The 19,675-nt window shown below is 40.1% G+C and overlaps 1 protein-coding gene across 1 annotated transcript in view; it reads right to left on the bottom strand.

Annotated features, from left to right (window-relative positions):
* TPRG1 (tumor protein p63 regulated 1) overlaps positions 1-12,519 on the bottom strand; it is a 117,067-nt gene extending 104,548 nt beyond the window's left edge. Inside the window, exons 1-2 of the mRNA XM_068545457.1 lie at positions 12,314-12,519; positions 2,574-2,687 (exon numbers count right to left, since the gene is read on the bottom strand). Coding sequence (XP_068401558.1) covers positions 2,574-2,687; positions 12,314-12,519 — 320 coding nt within the window. The remainder of the gene's footprint in view (positions 1-2,573; positions 2,688-12,313) is intronic.
* Between the last annotated feature and the right edge of the window lie 7,156 nt (positions 12,520-19,675).

Raw genomic sequence — 19,675 nt, 5'->3', positions numbered from 1 at the left:
TGGTGGGTTGTGGGAGAAGTGAAAGAATTTTGAGAGAGAAGAATGACCAAAAAAGAACACAAAATCACTACCATTTAAAAAGGAGAAATGGGTTCCAGTGTGCAAAGGAAGAAAGTCTGATAGCAAATAAGCAAATATGATTGCTTGAAATTCTACATGCACAGGATACATGCCTCATTATTGTCCTTAATATAAATGGGTACCACAAGACAAAAGAGAAATAGAATACTAGTTGCCAGAGAGTTCTTACCAACTTTCTGAGCTTCCTATTAGGTTCAGAGGTAGGTACAAGACTTGCGTCTTTGGGGCAAAGCTGTTCATATTTACCTGAAAACTGCTGGTGTTAGCAATCGTCCTAGTTGATGTTAAATCAAGCACACAATTATAGTGCTAAACCTCAATGAAGGTCACACAATCAGATTTATCTTTCGAAAACTGATATCTACAGGCCACTGTAATCACTGAGCAGAAACATTCAAACAAACAAAAAAACAAGTCAAACTTCTATACAAATAAAACCAAACAAAATATGCACCATTAAAGAAATTACTGATTCTATTATTTGAGAATTCAAAAATAGCCACCACTGGATTTGAAAGACCACGTTTGTGCGTTCTTTCTTATAAATGAGATACATTGTAGAAATGAAATGAGATATATTGTAGAAAAAAAGTGAGATACATTGTAGAAACAAAATAGGTAAGTGTTTACTTCTGATGTGACCTTCAGAATTTACGTAGACATCTCGCTTAATCAAGACAGCCTTTCCATCTGCACAAATCATATTTTACTCCGCAGATGGGGGGTGGAGAGAAGAGAATAAAATGTAAGTTGGTGAAAGTGAATAAATTAAAAGACTTTCCACTAAAGGTAACCCAAAGATGATAGAGATAGAGATGGACAAGATAGAAATAAAGGTAGAGGCTACCAATAACAACGTCAAAAACTATTGCCTTTTACCAATAGTTAGTACTTGAGAACAGAGGAAGGACACTGATATCCATTGAAAATCCACTGTGTGCTAGGGACTTTGCTAAGAACTTTACAATGTTACCTTGTTTAGTCTTCATAACAACTTGTCAGGTATATATCATTATCTACAATTCATAGATGAAGACACAAATGCTCAGAACTTATCAGCTTGGTTTTCAAAAATTCATTTTAATTCAATTTTTGGAACCCATTTGAAACAAAAATATGATATGGTGGTCAGAAAGATGGATTCACATGTTATTTGGTTCTGCATTCCTTTGATTGAGGGATTTGTTCTGCTCGACTGGAAGGTTAAACATCCCAGTGTTGTCCTCCTAAAATTTATTCAAAGAAGATGTCCCTCCCAGAAGTGAAAGATAAAATGATTCTTCACTCAGGTGTAGAAATGACTGAGCTTTTCGGCTGGAACCTTTGGTGATTGTATTACCAAGAAAACTTACTGAACCAATTAAGTATCTCAAATGGAGTTCTAATTGCATTCTCCATTTAATATCATGGATTCTGCAGAAGAAAAGAGATGCCTCTTACCCTTAGTATGTGCATATTTTACGTATTATTATAAGGACCATGGCATTCCTAATATTCACCTGGTGGGTGAAAAAAAGGTCACACAGACACTAGAGTTTCAGGGTAGGACAGAAAGTTAACCATCTTCATTGTGTCTTTGGCAATGAAAACCCCTGTAGCTAAGATAAGCCTTGAGGGTGAATGGAGCAGTCATTAAAGTGACAAGCACTTAAGTGTGATTTGTTTTTTATCTTAACTCTGGACAGGTGGCCTTTCTTTTGAGGGCTTTTTATTTGCTTGTTTTGTTTTTTTTAATTTTTATTTTATATTGGAGTATAGTTGATTAACAATGTTGTGTTAGTTTCAAGTGTAGAGCAAAGGGATTCAGTTATACATGTACATGTATCTATTCTTTTTCAAATTCTTTTCCCATTTAGGTTATTACAGAATATTGAGCAGAGTTCCCTGTGCTATACAGTAGGTCCTTGTTGGTTATCAATTTTAAATATAGCAGTGTGTACATGTCAATCCCAAACCCCCAATCTATCCCTCCCTACCTGCAAGGTGGCCTGTCTTTATCCTGCATGGTTTCCCTAGTTTTGTTGCTCATGTTATTGTACCCAATTTACCTAATGATAAAATTCACACTGTATATGTTGATCTCATTCATCCTCTTTCCCAACCTTCCTTTCCACTGTACCCAGAGTGGGATGGTTAGTAGCCTGATGTGGTTGGAGGGAGAGTGCTTACAAGAAACAGAGGTTGGAACCAGAGAGATCAGTTAGGAGGCTAATACAATGGTCCCTGAGAGCCCTGATGAGGGTCTGACATAAGGTAGTCACAGTGATGGTTGAGTGAAGCAACTAGCCTGGAAAACAGTGGTAGAAGTCAAACCTGGTCATACAATCAGCCATGGGGCACCATGAAACTTTACTCTCCAGCTGGATATGTCAATCAATTATCTCACTGTAACCAGAAGAAATTATTCCACTGGGCCATCTCCTATTCTATTATGGTGTTGTCAAGGAAAAGGCTAGATTTCCACTGCCCTTCACTTAGTCATAACTACTCACTCTGTCAAGAGCCAGAAGCCTTGAATTTTCTCTCCAGAAGTCTTGGCAATGTGGCCTTTCAAGTCTTCCGTGGCAGTCTCAATGGCCCCTGGTTGAGTAGGAAAAAGAGAATACCTAGTTTAGAGAAGACTGAGTCCTCTTCATGCTTATGATTAATTACTATATCCCAGCAATTCCTCCAGAAAGTTGACCAGGAAAGATAATTCTTGGAGTTGCCTGTTTGTTGTAGGCACTGCCTGCTGGAGAGCTTAGTCTTAAACTCTGGTAATTACTAAGTTGCTCTCCTTGGGTGGGACAAAAGTGATCCAAGTCCTGTGAGATTTTTATAATCTTACTCACATTTTCTCATAGAAATGAAGATAGCCATTTTCAGAGCACCAGTTTTTCTAATAAACAAATGTGTGTCAGGAAGTTCAATGCATTTAGCAATACATACACTTCTAAAATCTAACCTTTCTCTCTTCAAAGAGTACATGGCCATAAAACACAAAGGAGGAAAGCTTCTTCCAATGTTCTGACTATAATTTTATCTGGCTCTGGGAAATGAATTTTTTGTCTCCTTACCTCTCTTTTTTTGACCTTTATCCAAAAAGGAATTCCTGCTATGAGCCTGCCTCTAGCTTAAAAATGGATTAGCCCTGTCTTAATAATAAATTCATAGACCCTCTAGCTCAGTGATTCTTAAACTTCAGCACATATCAGAATCACCTGAAATGTGTCTTAAAACAGATTTCTGGGCACTGTCCGCAGAGTTTCTGATTCAGTAGTTCTGGGGTGGGCCTGAGAATTTGCATTTCTAACAAGTTCCTGGGTGATGCCGTTGGTGTGGGACTCTACTATAAGAACCATTGTTCTCTAGGCAGTTACTCTCAGCCTTGGTTACCCATCAGAATCACCGGCGGAGCTTTTGAAAATCCTAATGCCAGGGCTGTGCACCAGGCCAATTATATCAGATACTCAGTGGACGGGATTCACATAACAGTACATCAGAAGTTTTAAAAGCGTCCCAGATAACTCCAATGTATAGCCAAAGTTGAAAACCACTACAGCCAAGGGCTTATCTATTATAAGCCATTCCATTTTATAAGTGTGAAAGCAGGGGTCTGTGTAGGGAAGTATATAACTTGTCAAGTCCACTCAGCTAAGAAGTGACAGAGACAAGACAGGAAACCCAGACATTTCACTTCCAGGCCTACAACACAGTGCTGGTCTCATGCCCAACCCTGGGACAAGTATGTTACAAGTTCTCATATATTCCCTGTATAATAGGGCTTTATGCTAGACACCTAATCTTCCATAAACATTAACATTCCTAATCCTCCTAGCTTGAGACCTTTCTCTCCCAAAGGGAAATGGGGATACTAGCCTGGCTAGGACCCATTCAAATATCTTCTCCCAGAGGTGAGGTGACTGTAGGATTTTGGTTTGCTTGTTTTCTCAGACTTTGATAAAAGGCTTTAAAAGACGTTGGCCACAGAGTCCATCAGTTAAGAAAAATCTTATATGAGTCCACATGTAAAATACAGGAAAAGAATGGAGCTGCTTCAGATGAAATGGTAGTAAATGGTACAGAACTTTACGTCCTTAGCTGTCCCCCTCCCTTCCGCTCATTCCACACAGCACAAGTCATCCAGGAAATGGATAGGACAACTACAGAGAATTGAGTGACCTGGGTTCATAGTCCAGATATGTCATGAATAAATTCTGTGACCTACAGATAATTATTTAACTTTCCTTGGCTTCCACTTCTTTATCTATAAGACAACTGAGTAGACTGAACCAAAGCTTTCTGAGCCAAGCTGATGATCAAAACCTCCTGGAAATCTTTAAGAAAATATGATCATAGCCTTTTACACTGAGAGATTCTAATTTTCAATTTTAACAAGTTTCCTGTTGGATTGGACAGTCAGCCAGGGGACTGAATGATTTCCAACTCTTCTGTCATCCTCTGCTGCTGGTTAAAGGATTGTCAGAAAGCTAGTATGGTACCCCGTGCTTGCTGAAACCTGTGTGCCATAAAATCAGTAAGTTCTGGGACACTAGTCAAATATGCCTTGAGCTCCCACCGACACAGGAGATTGTGTCAACATCACTGGTTTCCAGTAATCCAGCTGGTAGGACTGGACTACCCTGCAGGGAAATTTCCTGATTCTGTGACAATTCTCCCATCACCCGTCATCTTCGGCTCCCCATGATATAGCCTGACTCTACTGGGCCCACTGGTCAAAGTTCTCTAAAAAATGATGCTTTCTTTGATGACTCATCATGGCTATTTTTCCTGTCTCTTTTCCTGTATTCACATAATTTCTGCCTCAAGCTCATATAACTTGGTAGTGAAACTAATACTTTTCAGAAGAAAAAAAATATAAGTGGAATTGGAGAATAATGAAATAATCCTAAAATAGGCATTTTGTTGGATGCTTTTATGCCAGACACTTTGCCAAAAACATGTAAAGATGAATAAAAGAATGTAGAATTTTTCAAAACCTTACTTGTCTTCCCTATGGAAGGCAATTGGCAAAAGCTATCAAAATGATCTAATCTTCGATCCACACATTCCATTTCTGTGAAGTTATACTATAGATACTCTTGCATATGTACAAAATGACATATGTATAAAGTGTCCTTTGCAGCCTAGTTTGTGGATAGCAAAAACTTGGAAACCATGCAAATATCTATCAATAGTAGACTTGTTAGGTATATCATGGGACATATCCATGCAATGAAATATGATAAATATGTAAAAAATGAAGAAACATGTACTAATCTTTGATTTCAAAATACGTTATTACGTGAAAGGAAAAAAATGTTCAGAAGAAAGGGTAAATATGCCACCTTTTTGTGTGAAAAGGAGGAGAATGGATAAGAATAAGTATTTGTGTTTGTACAGGCCTAAAGTCACTCTAGAAGGATACATAGAAAATGTTAACAGCGGTTCCCTAAGGGTAGGGAAGGAACTTGGTGGATGGAGCCAGTGGATGGGTGTTGTTTGGCTGTACACATTTTCAAAAGTTAAACATTAAAAATAAAGTGGGGCTTCCCTGGTGGCGCAGTGGTTGAGAATCTGCCTGCCAATGCAGGGGATGCGGGTTCGAGCCCTGGTCTGGGAAGATCCCACATGCCGCGGAGCAACTGGGCCCGTGAGCCGCAATTACTGAGCCTGCGCATCTGGAGCCTGTGCTCCGCAACAAGAGAGGCCGCGATAGTAAGAGGCCTGCGCACCGCGATGAAGAGTGGCCCCCACTTGCCATGACTAGAGAAAGCCCTCACACAGAAACGAAGACCCAACACAGCCATAAATTAATTAATTAATTAATTTAAAAAAAATAAAAATAAAAAAAAATAAAGTGTATTCCTTATAGAACAGTTTGGAAGTCTCTGGAGTTCTGTCCATGTCCTCACTGCCTGAATTCTTACCTTCAGTAGAAATATCAGTTATGCCTCTATGGAACAGTTAAGCATCATATCCTGATAGAGTATTTTACTCTCCTCCATTTGTTATTATTGGTTACTATGATAAATTAACTTCAGCCTTTTAGTGTCAAAAATGAAATAAAGTGTGTGAACACTTTGACTTGTGTCCAGGACAAGGTTTTAAATCTCAGCCTTTCTGCTGGCTGTGAGACCCACGTTAAGTCACCTTGTCATTCCATGCATCAGTGTAAGCATTTGTTAGATGGATAAGATATCATTAACTGTAACAGAGCCGTTAGGAAATGGTGAAAACATTTGGTAACACTGAAGAATAGAAGACTTTATTATCATTCTTCTTGTTAACATTAAATAGAAAGGAAATCATTGTACTGGGATTGGGGGATCAAATGGTTACTGCAATGGAACAATTAACTCTGAGACTCCTTGCAGTCTAAGACTAATAAGAAAGTATAATGGAATGATATGTACTCATCACTCGACCAGAGAAAGCCTGGCAAGAGAGTACACATACATTTCTAATTCTAAATTTTAAGAAAAAATCATTAGGAGGACCCTTACTTATAAGTCACTACATAGCTTAATGGTCAATATTTTCTCTAATAGTCTAGCACTAAATATTTTCAATCAAAACAAACGTACTGAGGAAAGTTCAAAGACATATGTATTTGTCTCCTTGTGTTTCCTTGAGCTAGAATAGCCCAGGGCCAGTAGTCACACAAACAATATTCATGTCTGCTGCTAATATTTTCCCATATACTGGACCCCTTAGCTAGACAGTGAGAGGAGGGGACAAGATAGAAAGGAATGCTCCTAGGGACTTAGACACAATCAGCTCTCCCTTGAGGGTGTCGTCATACCAAGAAAGAGTTTGCTTTGTGGTATATTCATAAGGTAAGAAAACCAGCTGTGAATTGGATGTGATTTGTAAAGCCCAGGCAAATTTGTCTCTCCCTGAAAATGAAGGAAATGCTTCTTATTTCATGATTGTTAAGTGTCTGCCCTCAGATAGAAACACCAACTTTACTACCATCTTCAAAGGATTTCAGTGTAAGGAGGGGAGTCAAGAAATTTTGCCCAGTGAGATATATAATTTCTAAATCACAAAGAAGCTCACACAGACAATTACAATACAACAATACAATATATTTAGTTGTTCCCAGCACAAGAGCAAGACATGGGGAAGCGTGTAGTAAGAGAAGAGGGAAAAGGAGAGAGCATGAAAGTCAAATTAGTGTCATGAAGGTAACAGCATCTTGCCACACAATGGGAAGTCCCAAACCTGCTTATTAAAATCTTGTTGCTCACAATAGAACACAGGCTATAAAAAGGCCATGGGGAACCATTAATTAAATATTAAAAGATCAAAGAGTTTTAGTCCCATTAGTTTGTATGTAATTTACATTCTCAAGTATAAATTTAGAGATAATTCCCCATCTCTAATCGCTTTCAACTTCCTGATAAGGTATCTGCAAACATAGAATCCTACAGGGAGTTTAAATATATCTTTCCCCATGCGGATCAAGTATTGTTCCTTTCATAAGAAGTTGCTTTTGAATATCACTCTCCACAACTAAAGTAATTATCATAATATACCTCAAGTTATCAGCCTTGAGGGGTACTTTTGTTGAGAGAAGACAGTAGGCCATTTTTAGATATGTCTAAGCAATAATAGCAGATGAACAAAAATAGGAGGAAAAGGTTATCCAAGCAGACTGATAGCAAGTGGTTCAGACCTTCATTACTGTGACTCCTCATTCATTGTCCAAGGCCAGAGGCAGTGGATGGGTGGTAGAAAGTTCCAGGAGTCTTGGGTTCCTGGCCTGCTATGACCCCTAAGTTGCTGGTTGCCTTTGGACAAGTCACATCTTCTTTGTGTGTCTCAGGGGTGGGGTTGGATATTATCTGAGGCCCCTCCTGGCTCTGAGAAAGAATGTTGCTAAGCTGTATCAGAAGGGCAAATTTGCTGTAAATAAATAATTGGCTGGAAGCCTGAGGGAAGAAAGCAACAACCCAGAGTGACCCATAAAAGAACACAAGAGGTTTAAGGGACCAGATTGGCTTGTTTTACGACCAGGTATTCAGAGACGTGATCTAATGCACAGTATTATGATGCTTAAAATGACTTGTTTGTCCTAAATTGATCTATACTTTCATATCAGTCACATCTTTGCATATCCAGCTTGAAACTCATATACTGATCCTCCTTATTATTATAGCATTGGGTGTCCACTCCTGGCAGCTGAGTAACTGAGTGCCATCCTGCCTCAGCAAGCCAAGGAATAACTTTCCTTTCCAGATATGAACAAGAAACAACTTAAATATCCAGCAAAACTTAAATAAATTGTACTACATCTCCATAGCGGGATATTATAGTGTTAAAAATGATGTTATGAAACTACAGTTATTGACATAATAAATATTTGGCGTGTAATTCTATTTTTTTGCACAATAAAATGTACATGTAAGAAAAAAGTAAGGCTATTCACCAAAATGTATAAAAGCACATTCATATATTTTGGTTAACTTTGAACTATGGAATTATGGTGACTTTTATCTTGCTTGTCCACATTTTCCAATTTTTGTCAATAAACCACCTCCTGTGAAATTATTTTAAAACACTGTAATAAAATAAAATGCATGGCCAAGGAATTTCTCCACTCAGTCACTTACTGCTTTTCTGAATTTGCAAGATATATCCTTAAAATTCTTACACTGTAATAAACTGGTTTATTTTAAATCACTGCGTGGGATCACAGAACTATGAATGGGAATTGGGGGACATTTGTTCTAACCTTAGCTTTGCTACTTACTAACCTCTTGGGCAAGTCAGTGCTCACTAACTGTTAGGACCTTGGGTGAGCCACTGCCCCTCTCTGGACTTCAGTTGCCTCTAAAAATGAGAGAATTGACTAGCAACTTGGTGTTCAAAGCGTGGTCTGTGGACAGAAAGCATGAGCATTGCCAGAGAGTTTATATAAACGCAGAATCTAAGGCCTCATCCCAGACCCACTGAATCAGACCAGTATTTTAACAAGCTCTCCAGGTGATCCCTTTGCATGATAAGTACTGAGAAGCCCTGGACCAGATCATCCTTAGATCTCATTTCAGCTCTAAGAAGCAAAACATTATGATGTATGTTTCATAGATCTGAGTCATTCAGAGCCCTGGTCTGATTTAATTATCCCTTGAGAAAATCAGTTAGCTTCCTTCATTTGAACCTCTTTCCTGCTACAGATCCTATACGTCTACATTTATATCTCACCTTAGGGGTCATGGTGAGGTCATGGGCATCTTAATATCATTCCTTATTACCAATAACAGAAATGCGAACGCCAAGTCAGCAAAAAAGAGAAAGAAAGCATTTAAAATAGCAAGAGATGTTGTTTATGAGATGTTAATAGATGCGTATTACACTGTACTAAGAACTCTTTAAAAATTAGCTTATTTAAACTCCCATATAAAACTGATATTTTCGGCTTCCCTGGTGGTGCAGTGGTTGAGAATCTGCCTGCCAATGCAGGGGACATGGGTTCGAGCCCTGGTCTGGGAAGATCCCACGTGCCGCGGAGCAACTGGGCCCGTGAGCCACAACTACTGAGCCTGCGCGTCTGGAGCCTGTGCTCCGCAACAAGAAAGGCCGCGATAGTGAGAGGCCCGCGCATCGCAATGAAGAGTGGCCCCCGCTTGCCACAACTAGAGAAAGCCCTCGCACAGAAACGAAGACCCAACACAGCAAAAATAAATAATAGATTAAAAAAAAAACAAACTGATATTTTATCCATACTTTGAAGATGAGAAAATTTATATATATGTATATATATATACACACACACATATACATACATACATACATATGTCTCCTCCCATTTCCTCAGCTACCACCACATCAGCAGATTTGTGGTTTACACGGTAGTAAAACTGGATCATTATTTATTCAAAATAATATTTATCATTGTTTCAGTCGAACCAACAATCGTATTTTCATTATCCTCATATGCATTAAAGCACTTTCATTATACTCACACGCTAAAAAAGAAAAAACCTCTTCATATTTTGTCTCTTGGTCTGAAGGAAAGTTAATGCTGACTGCTTGGGAATGTAGCCCTTACAGATACCTCCTAAAGAGTCCTCAGGTCTACTTCAGACTCACTGATAAGATTAGAAGAAGGTTTTCCTTTCCCAAGCTCTTGAGAACTTGAAGTTATTTTCTATGCACCTGTTGGAGACGATGTTCTTCACATGAATCGTAGTCAATCACTGAAAACCTTTACTAGGGGGCCATACGTTCAATTGTACATTATGGTAGAAAGAACACCGGACTTAGAGACAGAAGATACAGAGTCTAGCTACAGCTCTTACACTAATACTACGTGACTTAGGTCACTTCACTCCTCTGAAACTTCAATACGTTTACCACTAAAACAAGAGTGATAAGCCCTTTCCTGCCTACCTCACAGTGTTTCTCCAGGGGACTGTATTTTATAAGCTACATAGAGCCACACAAATAAAAGCATCATGTAAATACATAAATAAACAAACAAAAGCTCTGTTGTAGCTTTAGACTGTGTCAATTTAGCTAAGCTAGAACTACATTTTCTAGAATTTCCTTTCCTGTCTGCTTCTAAATTAGTGCTGGCCACAAGAGAGGTTTGTGTCAGATTTGAAAGGCAGAAGTGAAACATCAGTCATGATCCCTTATTGAAGATCAGGGCAGGGCAATCAGGCCCAAATGCAGCTCATGTTCACAGCTGCCAACCTCCTGTTTACTTGATGGCATGGGAGGGGGTGGGGAAGCCCCTGGACCTACAGCTCCTTTTGTTACAGTCAGACCTCCTCCCTCAGATCCTCCTTCCCTGAACTGGGTAAGTGTGCAGCTCGCTCGGTGGAGAAGAGCACTGGCTTCTCCTGAAAGTGACTCACATCTTCAAGTTCAAACTTGGTGGGAGACAAACACAGGTTCCATTTTTCCATGGTGGGAGCCACTCGGTCAAAAGGAATTCCAGTTTGTCCATTCAGGTTCAGGTTTTTCCCTATTTCCTATTCCTACTTCACAACAGCCAATTGGTTGATCTATAGCAACTTCAGACCCATCATCAGATGCAAAGACAACAGCTTTGCATAGACTTCTCAGGCAGCTCTCTTAATTGAACCAGCTTCCAATGATAAAGTCCTTATTCTATATCACTCATCACTGTTCTTCTCTCATCAAATCCTGTTCTTCTCTCATCATCACTATCAAAGAAAAGGACACTTTAAGGGATGCTTTGATTTCTTTCCCAGCTATATCTTACAGCTTAACTTTGCATATTCAATAAAGTTCTCATACTTTGGAAAATAAACCATTTGCTTTACCTATGCAAAAACACACAAACACACACATAGTATAGAACATGCCAAGCACTCTGCACATTTGAGTCACTGAATATAGGTTAAGAGTCACTGAATATAGGTAATATAGGTATATATCTTCAAACACACACACACACACACACACACACACACACACACTGAGTCTCTTTAGCTACAACTTTATCTTAACCAAAGATATATTTTAAAGGCTAACAAATCAGGGTTTGTTAGTTAAAGCATTATAAATAGTCTCAAACTCTTGGCCACCACTTATTTAGGAGTTGAGGTGAAAAATTTTTTTTTTCGACAAAGAGATGTTCCATGTACACTTGAAGAATCTCTCTGTTGCCACAGTGCACAATCTGCAATGTTGCCCCAGTTGATGGTAGCCTACAGGCTCACTGCTTTGATGCACAGGGAAGAAGCTCAGCTCCAACTACAGCTACAGGTTTGGAATAAAGTGTTTGTCCCCGCATTGTTATACCAGCATGCCCATGTAGACCCTTGAGGTTTAGCCCATGCTCAGTAACCTTTTCCACTCCATCACCCATGTCTTTTCCAGACTTACAACAAATACTCCCTCTGGGCTCCCAGCTTTATATTCTAGCCAGTCTGGTTCTCTCTCCATAGAGCATTAATTTATTGAGGTCAGGTCTAGCATGAATACAGGACTGAGGAGCCAAAGACCCATGGAGGCTGGAGGACCTGTTTCTCCTTGATACTATCTGGTGGTCAAAAATAGACCCTTAACTTCTCCGAAATGCAGATCCTTCACCTATAAAATGGAGATAAGGATGACTACTTCACAGTTATTGTGACTATTACACAAGATAACGAACATGAAAACAGTTGGTAAAACATGTGGTATATGGAAGGATATTAGGATATTTTTAAGGAGAAGTCTTATGTAGTATTTAAATTCATGATTTTATTATTTTACCTGTGTAACGAAGTACTTCCGTGAGATATAAGGCTGGTGATGGGGACTGGGGTAGAGTGCTGATTCAGTCACTCTTGGAGGCCTTGAAGTCTGCCTTGGCCCTGAGACAGTGCCTGGGTCACCCTCCTCCCTGGACAGCTGATCAGTCTCAGAGGTTTGGTCATCTCCCTCTTGCTTTGGAGACACAGGCTGGAATCCTTCAAAACTCCCAATGGTTGACATTTCTTCAGCCTAAAACAAAGGAAGAAACAATCTTCTCAGAAAAAAAAAAAAAAAAAGTCGCCTGTGTCCTAGCTATGGCAGAACAGTGTATGGTGAACAAATGATGCTCCTGAAACTGACAAACCCACCACACGTTAACTAAGCAGAGGCACTGATGGATGCAGTTCAATAACACAGACTCTACAATCCTCTGTGGACATTTACCAGGGGAAAGAAGCAGAGACCCTCTGGACAGAGAAAAGGAAGCTGTAAGTGTTTCCCTTTTCCCCATCTTTATTCCCAGGGACAGGAAGCTGAACAAGGGAACAGCAGTATGAAATCATTATCAGGGCTTCCCTGGTGGCGCAGTGGTTGAGAATCTGCCTGCTAATGCGGGGGCCACGGGTTCGAGCCCTGGTCCGGGAAGATCCCACATGCCGCGGAGCAACTGGGCCCGTGAGCCACAACTACTGAGCCTGCGCGTCTGGAGCCTGTGCTCCGCAACAAGAGAGGCCGCGATAGTGAGAGGCCCCGCGCACCGCGATGAAGAGTGGCCCCCGCTTGCCGCAACTAGAGAAAGCCCTAGCACAGAAACGAAGACCCAACATAGCAATCAATCAATCAATCAATCAATAAAAAAAAAAATAAATCTAAAAAAAAAAATCATTATCAGACAATTTCTCTTCAAGTCTTCATAGCATTTTTGCTTGAAAACCTACTAGCCTGCAAGCTTATTTAAGAGATAAAAGCAATGATATCGCACCTTCTTGTGTACTTTTTGGGTAGTAATAGGGCACGAAAGCACTTAGAACTGAGCATATTTTTAACCGCAAGATGGCAATTCTAAAAATGTATCTTCAAGGATACACGGGGAATATAGCCAATAATTTATAACTGTAAATGGAATATAACCTTTAAAAATTGTGAATCATTACACTGTACACCTGTAACTTATATAATATTGTACATCAACTGTACTTCAGTAAAAAAATTTAATAATAAATAAATAAATAAAAGTGTATCCTAAGGAAATAATTTAGACAAATGCAAAGACGTAAATATAGGAGGTTGTGCATTACAACACTGTGTCTAATAGAAAAGTACATAATTTTATGTCTAATAGCAAAACATCGTGTATAATAGCAACATTACACACTCACACAACATTGCATCTAATACCAAAAAAATATAGTGAAACTAAGTATCCATCAGCAGAGAATTGGCTAAATAAGACATGTTATACTGCACAATGAATACAATGTAGTCATTACAAATGTGAGGATATATTTTTACCATGGAATGACATCCAAAAAAAAATTGTTAATGGAAAAAATGTTATAAAATATTATGAATAATGTAATTCAAATTTGTTACAATAATTCAGAAAGAAAGAAGGAAGGAAGGAAGGAAGGGAGAAAGGGAGGGAGGGAAGGAAGGAATAATACCTGGACTTGCATATGTATATACACGTGTGGTAGGACAGAGGTTAGAAACAATCTAAAAGGAAATAAAATAAAGTATTAATAATGATTATCTCTGACAAACTAGTGGTTACCAGTGAGGAGAGGGAAAAAGGGAGGGGCAAGATAGGGGTAGGGGATTAAGAGGTACCAGCTACTATGTATAAAATAAATAAGTGATGAGGGTATATTGTTCAGCACAGGGAATGTGGTCAATATTTTATAATAACTATAAATGGATTATAATCTTTAAAAATTATGAATCACTATGTTGTACACCTGAAACATATAATATTGTACACCAACTCTACCTCAATTAAAAAAAATGATTTTCTCTGGGTGATAGGGTTACAGGTGATTTTTATTTTCTGTTTTCATAAGTCTCTGGATGCTTACAATGATTATATCTGACTTAAAATGAATAGAAACACAACAGATTTATGTATATTTTGTAAATGTAAAGAAGTAACACAAAGCGAAACAAAATAGAAGGTACATGCTAGCTTAGCAAAAAGTGCCCTCAGTCAAGTGGCCATTCTCAAGCGGAGGCCACATAATTATGGCTACAGCACGCACACCACCAATGCTACAAGGTAGGATGGTCTCACACACGGCATGACAGTGGGACTGGAAATGCCATCTCAGTGTCACGGTTGCCTCAGCGTTCTTAATCAGACAAATTCCATTCCTTTGTTCTTGTGAAACACCAGAAAGTGAGAAATGGCCCCTACCCATGGCAAGTTTACATTATTGAAACTGGGAATAATTCAAGTATTCAAGAGAGATAAAAATAGTATGAGCATATAATTTATTGCCTAACCCTGGACACTTTTGAGCATGAAAAAGTGTTATTAACAATCATGCCAGGATGATAGGAGTAAACCAGCATTGTCTCAGGAAAATGTAAACATACACAGTCACTCCGAGGGGCTTCAGTGGAGGGAAAACACAGCTGGTTAGGGACTCACGAGTGAAAAACCCTCTGTAGATCATATTACAGGTTATTTCCTCTGATTCTCCCAGCAACCCTAGAAGGATGGTTTCATCTCCATCTCTCTGGGGATCCCAGAGTTGGTGGGACCCCCCTGCCCCAGGGTACACTTGGATAGTAGTGACAGCACACAGCCTCCCACTCAGGACTCCCAACCACGATTTGAGCCCAACAAGCCCACCATGATGCACACTGTCTTACAACAGAAAGGGCTTCGCTGAGTTTTCCGATAATTTTTTAAAGTTATTAGCCTGTGAGAAATACAAGGGCACGCATGGAAAAGCAGGAGAAATTTGCTGTGTGTGTGTGAGAGAGAGAGCATTGAGGCACTGCGGCCTCCCTGGCAACTGCATGCTCTATTTTTGTAGGTCTGTCGCCTCTATTACAGGGGCTGTTGGAAGGACGTGTGTTTCTAGAGTTCCCTGTAACCTGTGAAGGAAGGTTTGTGCCTTTGGGGAAGGAAATCCTGCTTCTGTATTTGCAGAATTCTGTGAACTGGAGCCTAACAACGGACATCTGTGAAAGACTCCAGTGCTTGGAAAACAGAGGGAGGATTTAATTAGCACCACTTCCTCTCCCTCAGGCTGTCTTCTCTGGAAACACTTGGAGAAGGGAAGTGAAGCACTTGGAGACTGAGATTTTGAGGTCCAGGAAGAAGGAAACTCTCAGCTCCAGTTAAATTCTGACAGCCGTGAAGAGGAGAAAAACTGAGCCCCGCCACCTCAATGCAGAATGATTCCAGCTCTGTTGCAGTCATGGGGACATCCTTGCAAGGACAATGAACGTAACTTCTTCAACAACCTCCCGGATATGAGAGGAGCGCCATGCGTCGAAGCAGCCCCCAATGGTCCTCAGCGCCACCTGCCCAGACAATGTTTATTCCCAATTCAATAAAACACATCCTCCTATCTCTGCTTAACCAGACTATATACATTGAAACACTAAAAGCTTGTACCTGGATAAATTATGCCTTGCCGCAGACCCATCTAGAGCCATTTAGATTTGAAAAGGATCATCGTTCCCTAAGATTGCCCAGTAAATTTATCTTAGCATGTGGTGCTCAAGAAAGTAAAGGCAGTATAACTTCTAAAGGAAGCAAAGGGTCAAGGCTTAGAAAAGAATTACGTCCATACTTTTTGACCTCATTTTCTCATTTGAGGGAATTCATGTAATGAAAGTTATCCTAAAAAAAGAAAAGCCTACAATACTGCACTAATTGCATATTCTAGGCAGTAATGAAAAACTGGGAACCAGCTAAACACCCAATGGCCAATAAATTGCTAAGCTACCCAATTGATATTGAGCAGACATTTAAAATATGTGTTGCAGCAGCTGGAGTAAAGGATGTATCTTCTTGGGTCAAGGAGAGCAAAAAACAGAGATTTTTCTCTGGGATGACTGAATAATCTTTACATTGGTAAAGACTAGAAGGGAAATACTTGGATTTATTGATAGATTGATCATAAATGAATATTTGTGTTTTTTTTTAACTTTATATCATGTTCTGTTTGAGTAATAAAAAATAAAATATATGAATAAATGTGTTGATTCACAAACTCAGGAGCTTCCCGGGTGAAATCTGAAACTGACCCCTGTACAGAAAGGCCAAAAGAGACCGAAGAAAGAAGAAGACCACTCCAGATTGGTAGGTGGCAGGGTTCATAAGCAAGGGAACTTATATACCATGCTTGTCTTGGGTGGCTTCAAGGTGAGTAGATCTCCACACCTGCCCACCAGAATCTTAAAAGCTTATAGAGAGACCTTAACTGGGTCCGGTCATGTATTCAGTCCAGATGGTCTCAATACCACACTGCTCTCTCAAGGCTGTGTCCTCAAAAAGAGCTGCCGCGGTGGGAATGGTGGGTGAAATGTACACGTACATTGCAAGGACAGGGCAGGGGGTGAGGAGCTGCCCATTGCTCAGTCTACTTGCCGGTCAGCTAGCAACCATGTCCTTTGGATGACCTCCTCCAACAATGCCAAATAAATACATAAAGAAGTGCTACCCTTTCTTTGGTCAGATAATAAGAATTCTATATTTCTCAGCTTCCAGCAAATTCAGAGCTAAATTTAATATTGTATTGCAGTAAATAACTTATTTCTGGATCCTCGTCTAAGTATACCTGCCTCCCTTTGTACCTGCTTTCATCTATCTCTCTGGGACTTTTTCTAAGAATATTTCAGAAGCATATAGGGCATAAATGATAGCTAGAGAACTATTGTCTAGTCCAACTCCTTCATTCTGCAAATTTTGGAACACTGATGTAAAAGACTTGCCCAGGGTCACACAGCTAAATAGAATCAAAACACAGAATCAGGGGCTTCCCTGGTGGCGCAGTGGTTGAGAATCTGCCTGCTAATGCAGGGGACACGGGTTCGAGCCCTGGTCTGGGAAGATCACACATGCCACGGAGCAACTAGGCCCGTGAGCCACAACTACTGAGCCTGCGCATCTGGAGCCTGTGCTCCGCAACAAGAGAGGCCGCGATAGTGAGAGGCCCGCGCACCGCAATGAAGAGTGGCCCCCGCTTGCCGCAACTAGAGAAAGCCCTCACACAGAAATGAAGACCCAACACAGCCAAAAATAAATAAATAATAAAAATAAGTAAATTTAAAAACAAAAAACAAAACAAAAAAAACACAGAATCAGACTCTGGGACTCTAGTTCACTGCTTCAAGTTGTAGCATTTAGAAGAAAAGCAGACAAGCAGTTGTCAGGCTTACACATTGGTAAACTGAAGACACTTTTGCCAAATGTCTGCAGTCTGTCAGCCTTGCTTTGCTTTGGGATGGAAGATACAGCTCCCATGAAGCAGGGCTTCTCCCCAGCTTTTCCCCCACCCAACACTGCAGGTAAAGTTTCCTCCTTCACCTGGCATCAGGCTGACTTACCCTTAGGCACAGGAGGCACAGTGTCTGGGTCCACAAAACTTTTAGGGGCTCGGGAAATGTTTTAATGTATTTTAAAATCAGAAGAGAAAAATGAAATTTTATGGTCAAAAAACTGTTTTTATTTTTTCTCATATCAGAGAAAAAATGAAATTTGTAGGCCACCCAAAATCTATTACATTTTGCCTAAAAACCAAAATAGATTAATTAATTAATAAGAAACTGAACTATGTACAGTTATAGAAACATAAATTTTAACAGTGATATTATTTTGGTAGAGACATTCACAAAGGCAAAAGAGGTTTAGGCCCATAGAAGTCATAATGTGGACCTGACTTGAATCTGTATCCTACTCACATTCCCTGCTTAATATTCCATTCTGGGGCTCCATACTAGACCATCAGAGCTAGAAACATCCACACATTCTAGCACTTTCCAATCTCCTTATAAAACTGTGGGTAATCATTAGTCAAATCCATTTCCCCTGCCTTCACTAATCAAGGCTGTTTAAGATTTGCATGTCCTCTGAGCAGCATGTAACCTAAGTAAGAAGATGTTTGCCGGAGGTGTTTTCCAGGAACTTGGAGACAGTTGTGGTTAGTTCGAGCTGAGTTATTTAGGACTGGAGAGGACCACTGACCCTCCAACTGGGCATGTGTAAGTGTCCATCTGCTTGGTGCCATTTTGATGCCAGAGAGCCAAGACTCCACTCTCAGATCATGCTAAGAGCCTCCATTTGTGAACATGAAAGGCCTGTAGGCTAGTTACATCTGAGCAGGATGTCTGTCAATTACTGCACCTTTTTCCAATCATTTTTCCCCACACTCCCCGTGCTCTCCACACCTCAGACCACCCCGCTTCTTTGTTCTTTATCGCATAAATACTCAGAGCCCCTTGCCGTCGGGGAGGCAGATGTGAGACTGGCGTGGCTGCCTTCTGAATAAGCCTTCTCTTTGCTGCAAACCTCGGCGCATCAGCATTTTGACTTGCTGTGCTTCTGTCAATATGGACGTGGTTCGGTAACACTTACCCTGGAAAACTCTGTTCTCCTATGCACTGAAAGATTTCTGTCCTTGTAGACAAACTGTACAATCTTGAGATAACTATTTTTGCTTTCTTAAAATCAAAGGGAGATCCAGCATAGTCAATGTCCAAGGAATATGTGTTTCCCGGAGAAGTAGATGAATAACCACCCTGAGAACTTCTACTAATCAGCTTGAGTGGCCACAACCCCAGCCAGAGGCAAAGAAAGGTGGGGTCTGGGGATTCTTTTTTCCCTCTCTCAAGGGTTTAATATAGAACAGTTTGGACATAACAAAAAGCATCATATTTCTGATCAAGAAAGCAGGATTGACATTACATAGAGATACTGGTAAAACTCGGGGCTGTTTCATGGTGAACCCCTTCTTAGAGCAATGTACTCTCCATTTCCACAGCACGATTTTTCCTCTTTGTCCATCTAGTTTTAAGAAGTCCTTCCTGGCTCCCTGCTCTCTCTGCCACTCTGGGGAGCCTGCACGACCAGTCTCAACCTTGCTTTCTTTACTTTCCATGTCTGTCTCCTAAGAGCTCCATTAAGTCTCCCTGGGATTTATTTTTTAACCCTTGCAACTTGAATGCAGATATCTGTGATTTCCACGAAGTGTTTGCAATATTAATAGCTACTTGAGTCTCCCCATTACCACCTCCCTGGATCCTTGGAAAGATAGAATGCCTTGTTAGAAAACACCCATCTATTCTAACCTCCACATTTTGTAAATGAGGAAACTGAGGCCCAGATGGGTCATGCATCCCCTGAACTCTCAGTTTAGTTAATTTTTTAAAAGTTAAAGGCAAT

The sequence above is a fragment of the Eschrichtius robustus genome, chromosome 6 (assembly GCF_028021215.1).
Source record: "Eschrichtius robustus isolate mEscRob2 chromosome 6, mEscRob2.pri, whole genome shotgun sequence".
NCBI lineage: Eukaryota > Metazoa > Chordata > Mammalia > Artiodactyla > Eschrichtiidae > Eschrichtius > Eschrichtius robustus.
Note: the sequence above shows the minus strand (reverse complement) of the source record. Positions and strands in the feature narration are given on the sequence as shown.